General features: G+C 38.2%; 1 protein-coding gene across 1 annotated transcript in view; it reads left to right on the forward strand.

Annotated features, from left to right (window-relative positions):
* Positions 1-16954, forward strand: part of MDN1 (midasin AAA ATPase 1) — a 188372-nt gene that overhangs the window by 95102 nt on the left and 76316 nt on the right. The window contains 11 exon segments of the mRNA XM_006156121.3: positions 1012-1220; positions 2073-2195; positions 3552-3749; positions 6194-6301; positions 6645-6833; positions 11376-11465; positions 11571-11834; positions 11975-12236; positions 13930-14089; positions 15564-15680; positions 16589-16797. Coding sequence (XP_006156183.1) covers positions 1012-1220; positions 2073-2195; positions 3552-3749; positions 6194-6301; positions 6645-6833; positions 11376-11465; positions 11571-11834; positions 11975-12236; positions 13930-14089; positions 15564-15680; positions 16589-16797 — 1929 coding nt within the window.

A 16954-nucleotide genomic window follows, 5' to 3' on the forward strand; every position in this document is an offset into this window, starting at 1 on the left:
TGACCTGCGACTGCAGTGTTCTTGCTTCTGTTTTCGAGTGAGAAAAATTGATGTTTTCCTAGTCCTACTCCCTCCTGTTTCAACAGAACTTTTTTCTAAGAGGGATAGTGGCACACATGTTAGGCCTGCAGGACGATGTTCTTATCCTGTACTTGAGTTACATTATGGGTTAAGTACACACCCTGAATAGTCTCAGTGGCCTACAAACCTTGGATGAAATTTCTGATATGGAATTTTGTGGCCTGTACTATAGCCTAGCTTTTATTTGACTTTTAGAAAGATACCTGCTTTTATTTTTATTTTTTTATTTTTTTATTTTTTTGGAGAGATTTTCGCTATAGGGCGCGTGCGCTCGCCAGACAGACAGAGAGAGACATAGAGACAGAAAGCGAGAAATCACCCCCCAGGGGGGATGGTCACGCCGCAATCCCTTCTCCTCCATTCTCCTCTCGGGATCTTGGGCACGCACGCACACGCGCCCGGCGTGAGTTCTAAGCCACCGGGTCCGGGACACGAACCGCGGTCGACTACGTGGGAGTCCAGCGACATAGCCATTACGCTAACTGCTGGTTCCCGAAAGATACCTGCTTTTAAAGTTCAACTGCACAAGTACATGTACTAATTTGAGGTACAGGTTGTGAAAGGAGATCTGTGTGTTTCTGATTAGACCTATATATATAGGAGTATGTGTGGTATATGTATGTATATACATATACACATATGTACATATTTACACACATACGCACAGATACGCACATGCACACACAGACAAGTATGTATTGGAGATGGGGAGATCTGTGCTTCACACAGTTGACAGCTTGCTACTTGCTATTCCTACAAAGCATTTGGTTGTGGATCCAGAAGTTGGAAGTGTTGAAATAGGCGCTAAACATTTTCACTTTAGATGGTACTAGTGGCCTGCTGAGTGGGTTTTTTAAAATCTTGAGTTGCCATGTAGATCCAGTTTGTTGATATCCAGCTAATACATGACTTCATTTTTCTCCACTGAAGGACCTGTCCTCCACAGGAATAGTACTGCTGACTATGCACTCAGTGCAGGCACCACAGCTATGAATGCCCAGAGACTCTTAAGAGCTACAAAACTGAACAAACCCATTCTTCTGGAGGGTTCCCCTGGTGTTGGCAAAACAAGTTTGGTGGGAGCATTAGCAAAGGCTTCAGGAAATACCCTAGTTCGAATCAACTTGTCAGAACAGACGGTAAGTGTGTCATCGTACAGCAGATGGGGATTAGGTTATACGTGGTATTGTTTGTATTTCGTTACAGGATTTTGTGTCTTTATGGTTTCCTAGTTGTATTATTTGAACTATTGTTATACTTAAAATATCACCTATATTATTATTTATTTTCTCTGGATGCTTTATTTTTTTTTTTTTTAAGAATTATTTTCATTTAACTTTATTTATTTATTTATTTTAATTTGGCCAGAGTGAGAGAGGGAAAGCGAGAGTGAGGAAGCAAGAAAGCAAGCTGCCAGGTTCGGACTAGAACTGCGGTCCACCATATGCGAGTCCAGTGTCCTGAACCACTGTGCTCCACTGGATGCCTTATTCTAACTTTTTTTTAGAGAATTACTGACTTTAATATTAGTTGTAATACAGTTCAATTTACTTTCCTTTATTAAAAACATTTTTAGTAGGAATAAAAAGATTTTTAAATAATCTTATGAAAATATGGAACAAAGATGACAAATTAGATTAGCCTTCCAGAACTGGGTCTGGGAGCAGGTCCTGGCCATTGTTATTGGGGCTTTGGCTTTTTGTTTCTTACTTATTTGTTTTAAAGATCACTAATTCATTTGAAGTACAGCCAGGGTTGAGAAGTATTAATTAGGAGCACCAGCTCAAATTGACTGGTACTTGGAGCACTACTATGAGAAGGTGCTCAGTGCATGCTTGAGCCTCCCGATAAAGACTCGATTCTATCATGGGTGTAGGAAGGAAGAGTAGTTGCTTAAGGTCTAAGTATTTGTCATATCAAATGTAGGATCTGTGATCTAGTTAAATTTTTCATAAATATTGACTTTTCCCCATTCCTTCTTCCTCTCACAGGATATCACAGACCTATTTGGAGCAGATCTCCCTGTCGAAGGTGGCAAGGGAGGAGAGTTTGCTTGGCGTGACGGTCCCTTGTTGGCTGCTCTGAAGGCGGGCCATTGGGTTGTGCTAGATGAGGTAAGATGCCCATCCTTCATGCCCTGGATCTCATGAATGAGAGGCAGTTATACTTTTCATAATTCTAGGACATTTTTTAGTGGTTGATCATACTGATGGCTATTAAAAGCAGATTTTTTAATAAAAAGAGTCCGTTATGTTTTCTTTTTAGTATAAGGTCACTTGGCAGAAAGCACATACAGAAGCCTCTCTACATATAATCTACTCGCCTGCTTTTTAATGTTACTCTTCAGAGCTGTGTCTTAGCTAGTTTATCCTCTAGCCTCTGGCATGCTTGCTGCCAGAGTTTGCCTTTATTTCAGAGCCAGATGCTTAGAGTAATGAAGTTGCTACAGATGAGACTTTAGACACAGGCCCCAGAGGGATCTGAACAACTGAGGGATGGTGCTGTGGGGTTCCTTATCTGCTGAGCTGCTTCCCACTCTTCTTGGCAAGTACCAAGGAGAGGGAGATTTTTGTTTCTTTTTCCTCCCCCCCACCCCAAGCTTTGTTGGGAAAAAGTTCTAATTAAACTCAATAGCCAGGAAAGGAGAATGCCTAATTTTAAAACTAGAAGTACTTGTAATACTCATATGTGGTAAAAATGTATGTCTAGGGTCTTCAGGAAGAGAAAACACTTAGGAGCATTTTTCTGTTTGGAAATATTAAAAGAATTTGTGCTTCCTAATGTGTCTGTAAACTTGACCCATGGAAACATCACCCTTGTATCGTATCTCTGAGCTCTGAACATAGCATTTGAAGACTTCCATTCAATTCTTTTCAGTTTTGGCTGAAGAACATGTTGGAATTGTTCTGCTGTTTGCAAAATTTCTAATGGAAGTTAACTGCGTAGATCTATTTTATGATATTTATATGCTGACTTTGTAACTCATTTGTATGTTTTGTTTAGTAATTGATCTGAGAAAGTATGTAAGGAGCTGTTAAACCTTATTTATTCTCTATAATAATTGATACATTTCTAAAAACGCTGAGTGTGAAAATGATATATTTATGTATTGGAAAGCTTTTTTTAAGGTTATTATTTACAGGATAGGTTAATACAGTTGCATATAATGAATATAGTTTAACTTTAGAGAAGATTATAACTTTTTAAAATTCAGTCCAAATACTCAGCTTACTTAAAAGTTATTGATAAATATTATACATCCAAACTCCTTAACACATGTGTGAAACAATAATAGAATGAATGCATGTCAACCTTTCTTTCAGCCTAAGAAATAGTGTTACCAATATTGGTTCCTCTTCCTCATAAAGTTAATACTACCTTACTTTGCTGCATTTTATTCCTCAGCTTTTTGTTAATACTTATCCAACATACCCATTGAAACAAACTCATGTATGTTCTTTTCCACATAGCTTAACCTGGCTTCTCAGTCTGTATTGGAAGGACTCAATGCTTGTTTTGACCACCGAGGAGAAATTTATGTTCCTGAGTTAGGAATGAGCTTTCAAGTGCAGCATGAAAAGACGAAGATTTTTGGGTGCCAAAATCCTTTTAGACAAGGAGGAGGGAGGAAGGGCTTGCCTAGATCTTTCCTTAACAGATTCACTCAGGTAAGATTCGCTGTTGTCATAGCGTAGGATAGTGTCTATTGGAGTGTTAAAGACTGCTGTAACATAGCTATTTGGAAGCTCAGTAAGAGCATTAGAGCAAAACGATCCTCTTTTTTTGTCTTTATGTGATGAGTATTAATACAATTGATGCCCATTTATCACTTTTCTCTTGATTTGAATAATTTGTCCTCTACCCAGAAGGACTTGGTATGTTATCAGTGGAAGAAAAGTAAGATCACCACTGTCTTTTGGTATCTATTACTGGGATGAAGGATGATCTTTGACACTTTGAAATTTCTGTGTGACCTATTGACACATTTTTAAAAATTGTGAAATGAAAGGGATATATTAAAGTAAGAAAAATAGAAAACTACCATGAAGAATAAAAACACAGAACTTCCTATTCAATATTTATTAATGTTTTAGTACTTTTTTGTGTACCTTTATTTTTATTTTTTATTTTTTTGGTATCTTTTTATGTACCTTTATTTTTTATTTTTTTTTTAACAGAATGGCATGTATGCTTACTTGTTTTAATAGCTGTCTTTTTGAGTTTGGCTAAAAGTTTGAAGATATTGATATTGAAGTTTCCCCATTGTCCTATCCTTTGATGATTAAGAATTTGTCGTGGGAACCAGTGGTTAGCGTAATGGCTATGTTGGTGGACTCCCACGTAGTCGACCGCGGTTCACGTCCCGGACCTGGTGGCTTAAAACTCACGCCGGGTGCATGTGCGTGCATGCCCAAGATCCCGAGAGGAGAATGAAGGAGAAGGGATTGCGGCGTGACCATCCCCCCTGGGGGGTGATTTCTCGCTTTCTGTCTCTATGTCTCTCTCTCTGTCTGTCTGGCGAGTGCACAGTGAAAACCTCTCAAAAAAAAAAAAAAAAAAGAATTTGTCATGTATCTTTTAAGAATAATTTAATTAGAAAATTTTCAAATATATTTAAAAGTTGAAAGAATTCTATAATGAATACTTCCATAACTACCAAAATTTTTGAACCATTTTACATTATACACTACTTTTTTTTTTTTTGAGAAATTTTTGCTATTGAGCACCTGTGCTAACCTCTCAAAAAAAAAAAAAAAAAAGAATTTGTCATGTATCTTTTAAGAATAATTTAATTAGAAAATTTTCAAATATATTTAAAAGTTGAAAGAATTCTATAATGAATACTTCCATAACTACCAAAATTTTTGAACCATTTTACATTATACACTACTTTTTTTTTTTTTGAGAAATTTTTGCTATTGAGCACCTGTGCTTGTCAGAGGAAAAAAAAAAAAAAAAAAGAATTTGTCATGTATCTTTTAAGAATAATTTAATTAGAAAATTTTCAAATATATTTAAAAGTTGAAAGAATTCTATAATGAATACTTCCATAACTACCAAAATTTTTGAACCATTTTACATTATACACTACTTTTTTTTTTTTTTGAGAAATTTTTGCTATTGAGCACCTGTGCTTGTCAGAGGGACAGAGAGACAGAAAATGAGAAATCAGCCCACAGAGGGCAGCCATGTGACAGTCCCTTCTCCAGTCACATCTTGGGATTTGGGGAATGCACACACATGCACCTGGCGTGAATTTTTTAAGCCCTTGGGTTCGTGACTAGAAATGTGGTGGACTCTGTGGGAGTTCAACAACATAACCATTTTGCCATCTGCTGGTTCCCTTTACACAGTAAATTTTTTAAAAATACAAGTTTTAGTGCCAGCGGGTGGCATGGAAGTTAGAGGGTCTGGATCCCACATACCTTGATTCTGTGTTTCAAGTCCTGAACCCAGTGGCTTGGAAATCACATTGGGCACATGTTTGTGTGTTCCCAAATCCTGAGAGGAGAATGGAGGAAGAGGGATTGCAGTGTGGCCATACCCTTGGGGATAATTTCTCACTTTCTTTGTCTCTTTGTCTCTGGTGAGCACACATGCCCTGTGGCAAAAAAACTATAGAAAGGGGCTGGCAGGTGGTGTGGTGGATAAGGGCGTTGGACTCCCACATGGCCGACCATGGTTCGAGTCTTGGACCTGGTGACTTGCTTTCTCACTTTCCCTCTCTCACTCTCTCTCTGTCTTTCTGGTCAAATTAAAACAAATAAATTAATTAAATGAATGCATAAATAAAATTAAATAAATAATTTTTTAAAAAAAACTAGAAAGAAAAAGATTTTTTTAATTTCTGCTTTGTATATCTTTTTTTTAAATTTCTAGAGTAAAGCTTACCAAAGGAAAATGAAAAAGAAAAGCTTTAGCGCTCAGTATTTTAAATATTTGATGATTCTTTAACCTGAAAAATACAATGAAAGAAATAGCTGAAATATATGCTTATTGTTACGGTATTGTTTTTGGTGCTAGATGAAATTTTACATTATACGACAGTCGTTTCTAATATTTGGTAAAGAAAAACAATGGCATTTTTGAAAATAATTTTTGGGTTTTATAGGTCTTTGTGGATCCCCTTACAGTAATCGACATGGAATTTATTGCTAGTACTTTATTCCCAGCTATTGACAAAAATATTGTTAAGAAAATGGTTGCTTTCAATAACCAAGTAAGTACGCACTAGTATTAATTGTTACTTATATTAGTGACAGTATTTGAATGAGCATTTTCCTAACATGGGCTTTATGTAATTTCTAGTCTTGGTAATTTAAATCACTTAGAATTCACAAGTTTCTGGTGGATAGCAGGCTATGTGAGGGTTACAGTTATTCATTTCTGTATTGTGAGTACCAGTGTGAGTATTACAAGGTACTCCTGACCTATTGAAGTCTGGGGAGACCTCTGAATGAAGCTTGCTAATTGCTTTTTTTGATTATATACATATTTGCAGTGTATTGATAGTACTTTGTGCATGGCTGACATGTTTCCCTAAAAGGGTCTTTTCTTTCCAGATTGATCATGAAGTGACAGTTGAGAAGAAGTGGGGACAAAAAGGAGGACCTTGGGAATTCAACCTCCGAGACCTTTTCCGCTGGTGTCAGTTGATGCTGGTTGACCAGTCCCCTGGGTGTTATGATCCTGGTCAGCATGTGTTTTTGGTCTATGGTGAAAGAATGAGAACCAGGGAAGACAAAGAAAAGGTAAGTTTCACGCTTGCTCTTTGTGTTTCTTTCCATCTGAAAGTTGGTTTCTTAGTAAGAGAAAGAACATACTGACAATCATAATACAAAGCGTAGCAGAGCTGACTGCAACCTTAGATGTTAAGGGGACAGACTAGACTTTCACATATGTTGGCGTTTCAGAGTTAGAGTGTGATTTGCTTTGGAGGACACTTTCTTGTTTTTGTAATGCAAGAGGGCACACGTATTTGCCAGAGATAAGGGAGAGAGAAAAAAAAAGGAAAAGTACCCCCCAACAGTGTCTAGTTACACCAGTCTTTCCTTTTCTAATTTCTCCTTCCCATCAGAATGCTGGGCTTGCACACAACGTTTTTTAAGCTGCTGGTCTGGGATGCAGGTTGCAGTTGGTCATATGGGATCCAGTTCCCAATGCATAGTGCTTAACCATTGTATGACAGGGTCGGTTTGTAACTTATCTACCTAAATCTCCCATGATCACAGTGTTTCTTAAAATGGTATTGCCCTTCCATTATGAAGATATAGGTGGTTTTCATTGTTCTAGGCACAAAGATGAGAAATCGTAGGAAACAGACGGGTGATAACCATAAAAGAGGAAGATTTTTTGTTTTATTTTTAAATAAATGTCACATTATAACATGTTTTTTCTAGGAAGCAGATACAAAGAAAGAATGTTTCATATCTGAGTGAAAATACAACTATCCAGAAAATAATACAGAATTAGCAGCTTAAGGAATTTTAACGATGTATGCATTTTACCTTGTGGTTTTAAGTCCTATCTCACTGAATATTCTCAGTGGCCACAGGTGGGAGGTGCTGTTGTGATTCTTACAGGCAAAGGTCCCAGGCTCAGAAGTGAGGTCTCCCAGCTAGCTAGGCCTTCCATTTGGTCTGCTCTTGGTGTCCTCTATACTTCACTGTTAAAAGACAGTGGATTACAGACAGAGCCATCCACTGGAAGCAGTAACCCTCTTGTTGAAATGTGAAGATGTGGCCAGCTCTTAGCACATGTGGTTTTTATGCCCCTTTTGCTCTGCTTTCTGGATTCTTTTTTTTTTTTTGATGGTATTCAGACTCTACCCAGATGCCAGTAACTCATTTATTACTTGCAAGTGGCTTTTCATCATTGGATTAAAGAAAATGTTCAGCTAGGATTTTAAAATCAACCTTTTTTTTTTTTTTTTTGTAGAGGTTTTTGACTTAGTGCATGTGTATTCACTAGAGAAAGAGAGAGAGAGAGAGAGAGAGAGAGAGAGAAACACAGAAAGAAAGAAAGAGAGAAATCATCCTCTGGAGAGATGGCCACACCACAACCCTGTGTCTTCCATTCTCTTTCCGGGAGAGAGGACACACAAGCACACATGCCCTTGGGTTTCAAGCCACCCAGTCTTGGAACTTGAAATGCAGTTTACTGAGTGGGAGTCCACCAACATAACCCTTTAGACCACCTGTAATATTACATAATTCACATACTATCAGCTCTTATTTTAATTTCTTCATCCACTTATTAGTTGCATTACTTGTGTAGACACCGACCAGTTATTGAGTGATTAATATTAGTCAGATGGTGAGTCACTGTGTTGTTTGGAGGTGTCCATCTTTGTTCCAGTTCAGAGTTAGTGTAATTGATCAAATAGGTGTTCTCAGTATGGGTGGTTGTTCAGGAATAATAATAATGGGAGAATGGTGATGAAAGCTGGAGGGGTTCAGGTAAATTGAAGCTGCTTTCATAAAGCCAGATAAACTAGCTAGATTGTGAAAGTATCTGAAATTTTAACCCTCTGGTATAACATTAGGGAGAGGAAATTACATGGTTTTAGAATGGAACATGGGGTCAGAAATTGCCTGAACCCAAAGATGGCTGACAGGAACACTTTTCCATGTTACTTTCAGTCTCACAGTCAAATGTTTGAGGCCGATTTGGCTTTTGTCTTATTATATTTTCTGACTTAGTAGAGTATATGACTATATACATTAGTAGTAATATTTTAAAAGATAATTATTTAGTTAATTTTATTTATTATTATTTTTATTTGTTATAGGGCACATACACTCACCAGAAAGAGACAGAATGAGAAAGTGAAAAAGCAACCCGCTAGGTCTGGAACTTGAACCGTGGTTGGCCATGTGGGAATCCAGCATCTTAACCACCACAGCACCTGCTGGCCCCAGTAGTACTTTCTTTTTTTGTCTTTCTTCTTTTTTTTTTAGGTCAATATGTTCTTTCAGGTTTATCCAAAGTCATTGATGCCCCCAGAAGCATTTACCTTTTTTAAAAAACAAAACAAAACAAAACAAAAAGCAGTTTATTATCAAAAGGCAATGTTCACTTTAATCCTGTTTGCCTTTGAGCCATTGTTGTGAGCCTTCGTTTCAGGCCACATACACAAAGAGGGCCGGCACCACGTGGACGGCAACTACGGCCACAATAGTAGCATGAAAAAAGCTGTCCTTGTTGGACATCCCAAGGGTGCCTTCAGATATGTAAGATTTAGTTGTAAAATATAACCTAATTCAAACAGTGTTCATTAAAGCTATGAAGAGCAGGAGCGCCATCAAGAATGATATTATTTAACTTTATTTATCCATTTATTAATTTGACCAGTGAGGTACAGAGTGCGTGAGAGAGGGAAATGAGAAAGCGAGCCACCAGGTCTGGGTCTTGGACTGCAGTTGGCCACGTGGGAATCCAGCGCCCCCAACTACCATGCTACCTGCTGGCCCCAAGTAGTGTATAAATTTGGTATAAATTTTTTATAGTAGCTTTGAATTTCTTCTTCTCTTTTTGGGAAAGATTTTTGCTATAGGGCATGTACGCTCACCAGCAAGAGAGAGAGAGACAGACAGAACGTGAGGAATCACTCCCCAGGTGGAATGGCCGCGCTGCAATCTTTCTTCCTCCATTCTCCTCTCAGGATCTTGGGCACGCATGCACATGTGCCTGGCGTGAGTTTAAGCCACCGGGTCCGGGACTCGAACCATAGTCAACTACATGGGAGTCCAGCGACATAGCCATTATGCCAATTGCTGGTCCCATGAATTTCTTCTTATTGTTATAGGCAAAAATTAGTGTATTTTATTTACTCCAACTCTTATTTTTAAGAGATATTTTAAAAAGTAATATGTTTTGTAACTTTTCTACTAAGGAAGTATTTTAACTTAATGTAAAATATTGGTTAGAGGAATGATAAATATTTGGAGAGATAATGTGATGGTTTTGGAGTCAGGCTGTATTAAATTTAAAAATCAATTATGATAGATCCTGTATCTCTTGTGAGTTCTCTTACCCATATCTATAAAATGCAAATGGTGCTTAGTTTGCAGGTCTCCAAGGATCAGAAATAATTACAGTTATCTAATACAGTGTTTGATACATAGTAGGTTAATAGATGCTCATTATTCTCCATAATCAATATTATTATTCTCTTCTCTCTTTTTAGGTAGTATCTTAAAAGACAGATTCCTTTTTGGTCTTTAAATTTTCCACAATGTTAGTGATTTTGTTTCAATGTATGCTGCATTGTCATTGCATTTTCAAATAGTTTGAATTATTTGTTGACTTTGTTCTCAAGTTCAAGTTTCCTTTCTTTCCAAATAATTAAATAAATCCAATCTATTCTTACTGAAAGAGAAAATTCAAAAGGTTAGGTGGCTGGTGTTCTCAGAATTCAGCTTAGTGACTGTTATTGCTATGCATATTTTATATAAGTACTCATACAAGATTTCCCTAGGAATTTGGTAATTTTTCTTTTTTTTTTTTCTTTTAGAGACTTTTGCTATACGGTGCGTGCGACGCCAGAGAGACAAAGCAAGCAGTCACCCTCTGGGGGGAGGGCCACACCAGAATCCCTTCTCCTCTACTCTTCTCTTGGGATTTTGGGCACACGCACCTGGCATGAGTTTAAACCTCTAGGTTCAGGATTTGAACTGTGGTTGATGACATGGGAGTCCAGCAATGTTAGGTAGTATCTTAAAAGACAGATTCCTTTTTGGTCTTTAAATTTTCCACAATGTTAGTGATTTTGTTTCAATGTATGCTGCATTGTCATTGCATTTTCAAATAGTTTGAATTATTTGTTGACTTTGTTCTCAAGTTCAAGTTTCCTTTCTTTCCAAATAATTAAATAAATCCAATCTATTCTTACTGAAAGAGAAAATTCAAAAGGTTAGGTGGCTGGTGTTCTCAGAATTCAGCTTAGTGACTGTTATTGCTATGCATATTTTATATAAGTACTCATACAAGATTTCCCTAGGAATTTGGTAATTTTTCTTTTTTTTTTTTCTTTTAGAGACTTTTGCTATACGGTGCGTGCGACGCCAGAGAGACAAAGCAAGCAGTCACCCTCTGGGGGGAGGGCCACACCAGAATCCCTTCTCCTCTACTCTTCTCTTGGGATTTTGGGCACACGCACCTGGCATGAGTTTAAACCTCTAGGTTCAGGATTTGAACTGTGGTTGATGACATGGGAGTCCAGCAATGTAACCATTACGCCATCTGTTGTTCCCAGTAATTTGTGTTTTGATTGCATCACCTTCTCTCTTCAGGTCATTACTGTCTTCAAGGATGTGTTTGGTCTGAATTCCAACCCATACATGGGAACCAGACTATTTCGTATCACTCCATATGATGTTCAGGTGAGGAGACTGGAATAATCCTCTATTTTTTTTTTCAATTTCTGGGATTTCTTCTGCTCCCACTACCAGGTATGCGTGTGAAATCTCACTGGCTTGTCTTTTCAGCTGGGCTACTCAGTCCTTACCCGTAGCAATTATGTTCCGCACCCATCCCGCCGACCCCTGTCGCTCCTGCATCAGTCATTCCAGTCTCTGGAGTCAGTTATGAAGTGTGTTCAGATGAGCTGGATGGTCATCCTTGTTGGGCCAGCTTCTGCTGGCAAGACCAGCCTGGTTCAGCTCCTGGCATACCTCACAGGCCACACATTAAAGATTATGGCTATGAACAGCGCAATGGATACTACTGAGCTACTGGGTGGATTTGAGCAGGTAACTTTTCTACCTTTGCATTTTAGGCAAAAGATAATAAACAAGTTGATTGATTGAAGGTCTTTTCTGTTGGAATTGACCGTAACAGTGTTGACTCCGGTCAGTGGTTCTGATGAATTCTTGTTCTCTGGAAATTGCAGGTTGATCTTATACGACCTTGGAGGCAGCTGCTGGAGAAGGTGGAAGGTACTGTTAGGGCACTGTTAAGGGACAGCCTCCTTATCAGTGCCGATGACGCAGAAGTAGTACTGCGAGCCTGGAGTCATTTTCTCCTGACCTACAAGCCCAAGTCTCTAGGAGAAGGAAGTAAAGGTGTCACAATGGAGATTGTAAATAAGCTCGAAGCGGTATTATTGCTTATGCAGCGCCTCAACAATAAAATCAACTCCTATTCCAAGGCAGGTATGTATATTTGAATGTGTATATCAGACATCATCCATATCTTGTCTGTTTATAAGTAATATATTTGTAAATGTCATCTCCATATTTAAAAAATTGCTTTACTGATTATATTAATAAAACTTGTAAGTATCTCGCCTAGAAAACAAAATGAAGCTGCAGTAAAGTATTTAGAATTAGTGATCCTAAAAAGGCAAGGAGAAAGGAGGTTGGTTACCCAGCTTTATGGTTTGTTTTGTGTGTAATCAGCCATAATGATAAACCACTTGCATGTAAAGTAGTTTTTGGTTTTTGTTCTTTCTTTTCCTTTTTTAACTTACAAGTAATTTCTTAGGAAATTTTGACCTTGAAGAATAGGAGTCTGCATTGATAGAATGTGTTTATTCATTTGTATAGATAGTGAAAGACATACTCATTCTCTCTTGAATAGTTAACATGGAAACTTAATTCTCTCATTTTGCAATGCTACTTTCCTGTTAGTGAAGCGTGTTATGTCCATAGGAAGAATTATATTGTTATCCTTTGTTCTCAAAGTCTGTTTGGAGCTGTTTACAAAGAGTTGATTCCTTAAGGATCAAGAAAAGGGCTCTCCCCACTTGTAGCTCGTTAACATTATATTTATATTTACTTATGACTATGGGTCAAATAATTTACTTTCTTTGGTAAGGAATGATTTTATTGTTGATTCGTTTCTTCATTTCTCCAGTCAAGCCCCAGTATTTGAACTGGAAATCCTTTACTCATTCATTAACTAATTATTAAATATTTTTGATGGAGTCACATATCACTTACGTTGTATGTGCGTGTGCATACTTGCAGGAGAGGTCATGTTATGATCCCCTTCTTCCCTCAGATATCAGAGTCCTGTGCTGCCTGTTGTCCAGTGTCTAAAGCATTCGGTTCATATACTTTGCCCAGTTTCCTGGTTCTTAGCTGTGGGAGGTTAAGTCTGAAGTCCTATAATACCCTCATGGCTAGAAGTAGGAATTGGGCATCTATAAGAAAATTTCAAAAATTAGTTGGAAAAAAATAGAGTGAAAGTAAGCTTTTATTTTAGTGTGTGTGGGGAAACCCATGCATAATTTTTCCATGAAAAAAGCTTTTTCCCATGAACTTTCTGAAGATCCCTTTATTGCTTTGTGAGATGAAAAGGGTCTCAAAGTATAAAGAGGATCAATTGAAAAATTGTCTAGGGGAGAGTTATATAAACTATAAAGCACTTGACAAATCAATCCAAGTTGTTACCATAATCATATTCTATGGTTATTATAAAAGAATTCCACTTTAGTGACATTAATTACACAGTGCCTACTTACAGCACTTTTATGTAGCATAAATGCAGTAATAGATGGGAAACATACTCCTGCCATCTGAGAGACTGTAACACAGAAAGCTTACTTACCTTCTTCATGACCCTTTGAGTCAACTCTTGAATATCTGGCCATTATTTCAGGAAGCCATTAAGTATTTTCTGTCCCAAACCTTGGTTTTTATTTTTTTTTTAATTTATTTATTTATTTTTAATCTATGTTTAAATAGAAACCATAAGCAATCTTCCTGCGTGTTCTTTTAAGAAACTTTAAAATTGTTTTAGCTAGAAGTTTCAAGCTTTTTAGAAATAAAATGTTAGTACATTTTATTTACTTGGTTTGATATTAAGTGCTTTGAATGGTTTTTCTTGGCTGTGACATTTCAGAGTTTGCCAAACTCGTAGATGATTTCCGAAGTTTTGGGGTGAAACTAATGCAGTCAGCTAGTGGCCACAGCCATGGCACATTTGAGTGGGTTGACAGCATGTTGATTCAGGCCCTGAAGTCTGGAGATTGGCTTCTGATGGACAACGTTAACTTCTGCAAGTAAGAATCTTATGTTTAATCACAAGAGGATCCGATTGACTATAACCCTATATTCGTATACTTGTCAAAGTCAAAATCCAGGTGGAAACTCTATTTTTAATCTAATATATTTTTTAAAGAATTATCTTAATTCTATTATTATTGTTTTTTTTTATTTGACAAGAGAAAGAGAGAGAGAGAAGTCAAGCCGCCAAGTCTGGGATTTGAACTCTAGTTGGCCATGTGGATGTCTAGCACCTTAACCACCACGCCACCTACCAGCTCTCTAGTAATTTTCTTAATTGGCAGTGCAATCTCAGCTGTATTCTGTAGCCTTAAGACTGACTGGACATTTTCCATTACTTAGGAGCATTTTTGAGTGCAGATTTTGAAATGCAATGTCTGATATAGGGCAGACATTTATTAAATGTGCCTCATTGAGGACATTCATTCAACTATGTGTCATTTTTGATCCTACAGTAGGGATGAGGCAAGTGAAACTACCATGTATATGTAGCTATTGTAAAAGAAGCTACTCCTGGGGGACTAGCAGTTGGCATATTGGCTATGTTGCTGGACTCCCATGTAGTTGACATGGAGGCTTAAACTCAATGCCGGGTGGCTGTTCATGCATGCCCAAGATCCTGAGAAGAGAATGGAGGAGAAGGGATTATAGTGTGTCCATCCCCCCCGGGCAGTGATTTCTTGCTTTTTGTCTCTCTGTCTCTCTCTGTCTTTCTGGCAAGCACACGTGCCCTATAGCAAAAGCCTCCTCCACCCCCACCCCCAAAAAGAAGCTACTACTGTTTACATGATGCCTTTTTTTCCTGGAGTTTTTTCCTAAATGTTTCGAACTGAAATCCTGCTGCCTTTATTTTACATAAATAAATAAATAAATAAATAAATAAGAGGTCTTTTTTTTGCCTTAGGTTGCATGTGCTTTCCAAAGAGAAAGAGAGAGACACAGAGACAGTGAGAGGGAAATTGAGAAATCTCCCCAGGGAGATGGGGATGCCAGAATCCCTTCCCCTTCATTCTTCTCCTGGAATCTTAGGCATGCATACACACGTGCCCAGCATGGTTTTCAAGCCACTAGGTCCAGGACTAAACTGGTTGGCCATGTGAGAATTAGATGTAAGCACTATGCCATTTGTTGGCCCCTAAATCCTGCTGCCTTTAAATGGACTCAGTAAATGTTGGAGCATGGTGGAGGGCAAAGAGAAAGGATTATAATATAGGGAACTTAAGATTTTTTTGTAACTTCATTTTTTTTATATAAAACTTTTGTATATAAAACTCTGGGCTATGGGCTATACACTTTGGGAGTGAGAGGCTCAGTGGGAAACTTACCCTTGAAAGAGATACCAGTTATCTATGGGGAAGTGATCTGTGTAGAAGGGTAGGAATGGTTGGTCAGAAGCAGGTGGAGGCCTGTGCAAGGAAAGTGGAATCAACACAGCACGACCTGACCTCCGTTTGAATTCTCTCTGTGCAGTCCATCCGTGCTGGATCGTTTGAACGCTTTGCTTGAACCTGGAGGCGTCCTCACCGTTACTGAGAGAGGAATGATAGATGGATCCACTCCAACGATAACACCACATCCCAATTTCAGGTGTTTACATCTCTTAAACTTTGGCCCAAGATTCCAACAAGAGCAGTAGCAGAGGAAAACATACAGTACAGTAGGACCTCCTTAGGTTTATCGTTCAAATAACTTGTCATGAGGAAACTCACCTATTCACTGCTTTAGTTAATAAAATTTTCTGCGGCTCTGTTATTTGCCAATCATGACTAGGCTCGGGACACAGTAGTAAACAAGAGAGACTGCCTTGGCTCTGTGGGGAAGGGTAGGGACAGAGACCAGTTATAATCCTTTCAAATAAGATTAGGCAAGAGATTGTAGTGACTTAGATTAGGGTGGTTGAAAAGGTGGAGTTTGCTGATGAATTTGTAGGTTTAGAACAGGAAGAAATAGGGATGATACCTAAGGTTTTGGCCTGAGTAATTGGGGAAATGAGGGTCCCTTTTATTAAGAAAGACTGGCAAAGGAGCAGATTTGGTGTGAGAAAGGTCAGCAAGGAATCAGCTGTTCCATTTCAGACCTAAGTGTGAGATTTCAGAAAGCTGAATGGAGATACTGATGGGCAGTGACTAAATGAAGCTGAATGCTCAGGGCAACAGACTGCTCCCTTTTCTACTTTGTGTAGGTGAGTTAGATGATGAATTTAGTACTGCCTGGTTTGGAGAATATCTGAAAGTGATATTTAAAAGTCTCAGCACTAAAGGTGCACTGGATATATACATAGTTCCTTAGGAAAGAAGGTTCAGAGAAACTGATTCGCTGTACTAACGGATATTGGAAGTGAAAAGTCCAGTGAGGTGATGATAGCACACTTTGAATTAGGGATGTCCCCCTGAAGATGAGTACATCACTGATTATTGCCGAGCTTTCCCACTGATTGCACTAGGATTTAAAATACCTTTTTTTTAAAAGTTTTATTTAAATTGTTATTTTGCTAGGCTCTTTCTCTCAATGGATCCAGTTCATGGAGAAATATCTCGAGCTATGAGGAATCGTGGACTTGAAATCTACATTTCAGGAGAAGGGAATGAAAGCATTCCATCCAATCTAGATTTGAAAGTTCTACTGCACAGCCTTGGGTTGGTGGGTGACAGTGTGTGTGACATTCTCTTGGCACTACACATGGAGGCTCGAGGAACTATTGTAGGTAAGGTGCTTGACTTCTGGGTCCTTGCATAGTTTGGACCTGTGAAAATTTGATGTTAATGCATTGGAGTTTTAACATTTAATATGCATAGAGTGGAAATTCCTAGGAAAGCCTATTAAAAATGCAGATACCTAGAGAACCCAAGAGATGGGGTTCA

The sequence above is a fragment of the Tupaia chinensis genome, unplaced genomic scaffold (genome assembly GCF_000334495.1).
Source record: "Tupaia chinensis unplaced genomic scaffold, TupChi_1.0 Scaffold000478_3, whole genome shotgun sequence".
NCBI lineage: Eukaryota > Metazoa > Chordata > Mammalia > Scandentia > Tupaiidae > Tupaia > Tupaia belangeri.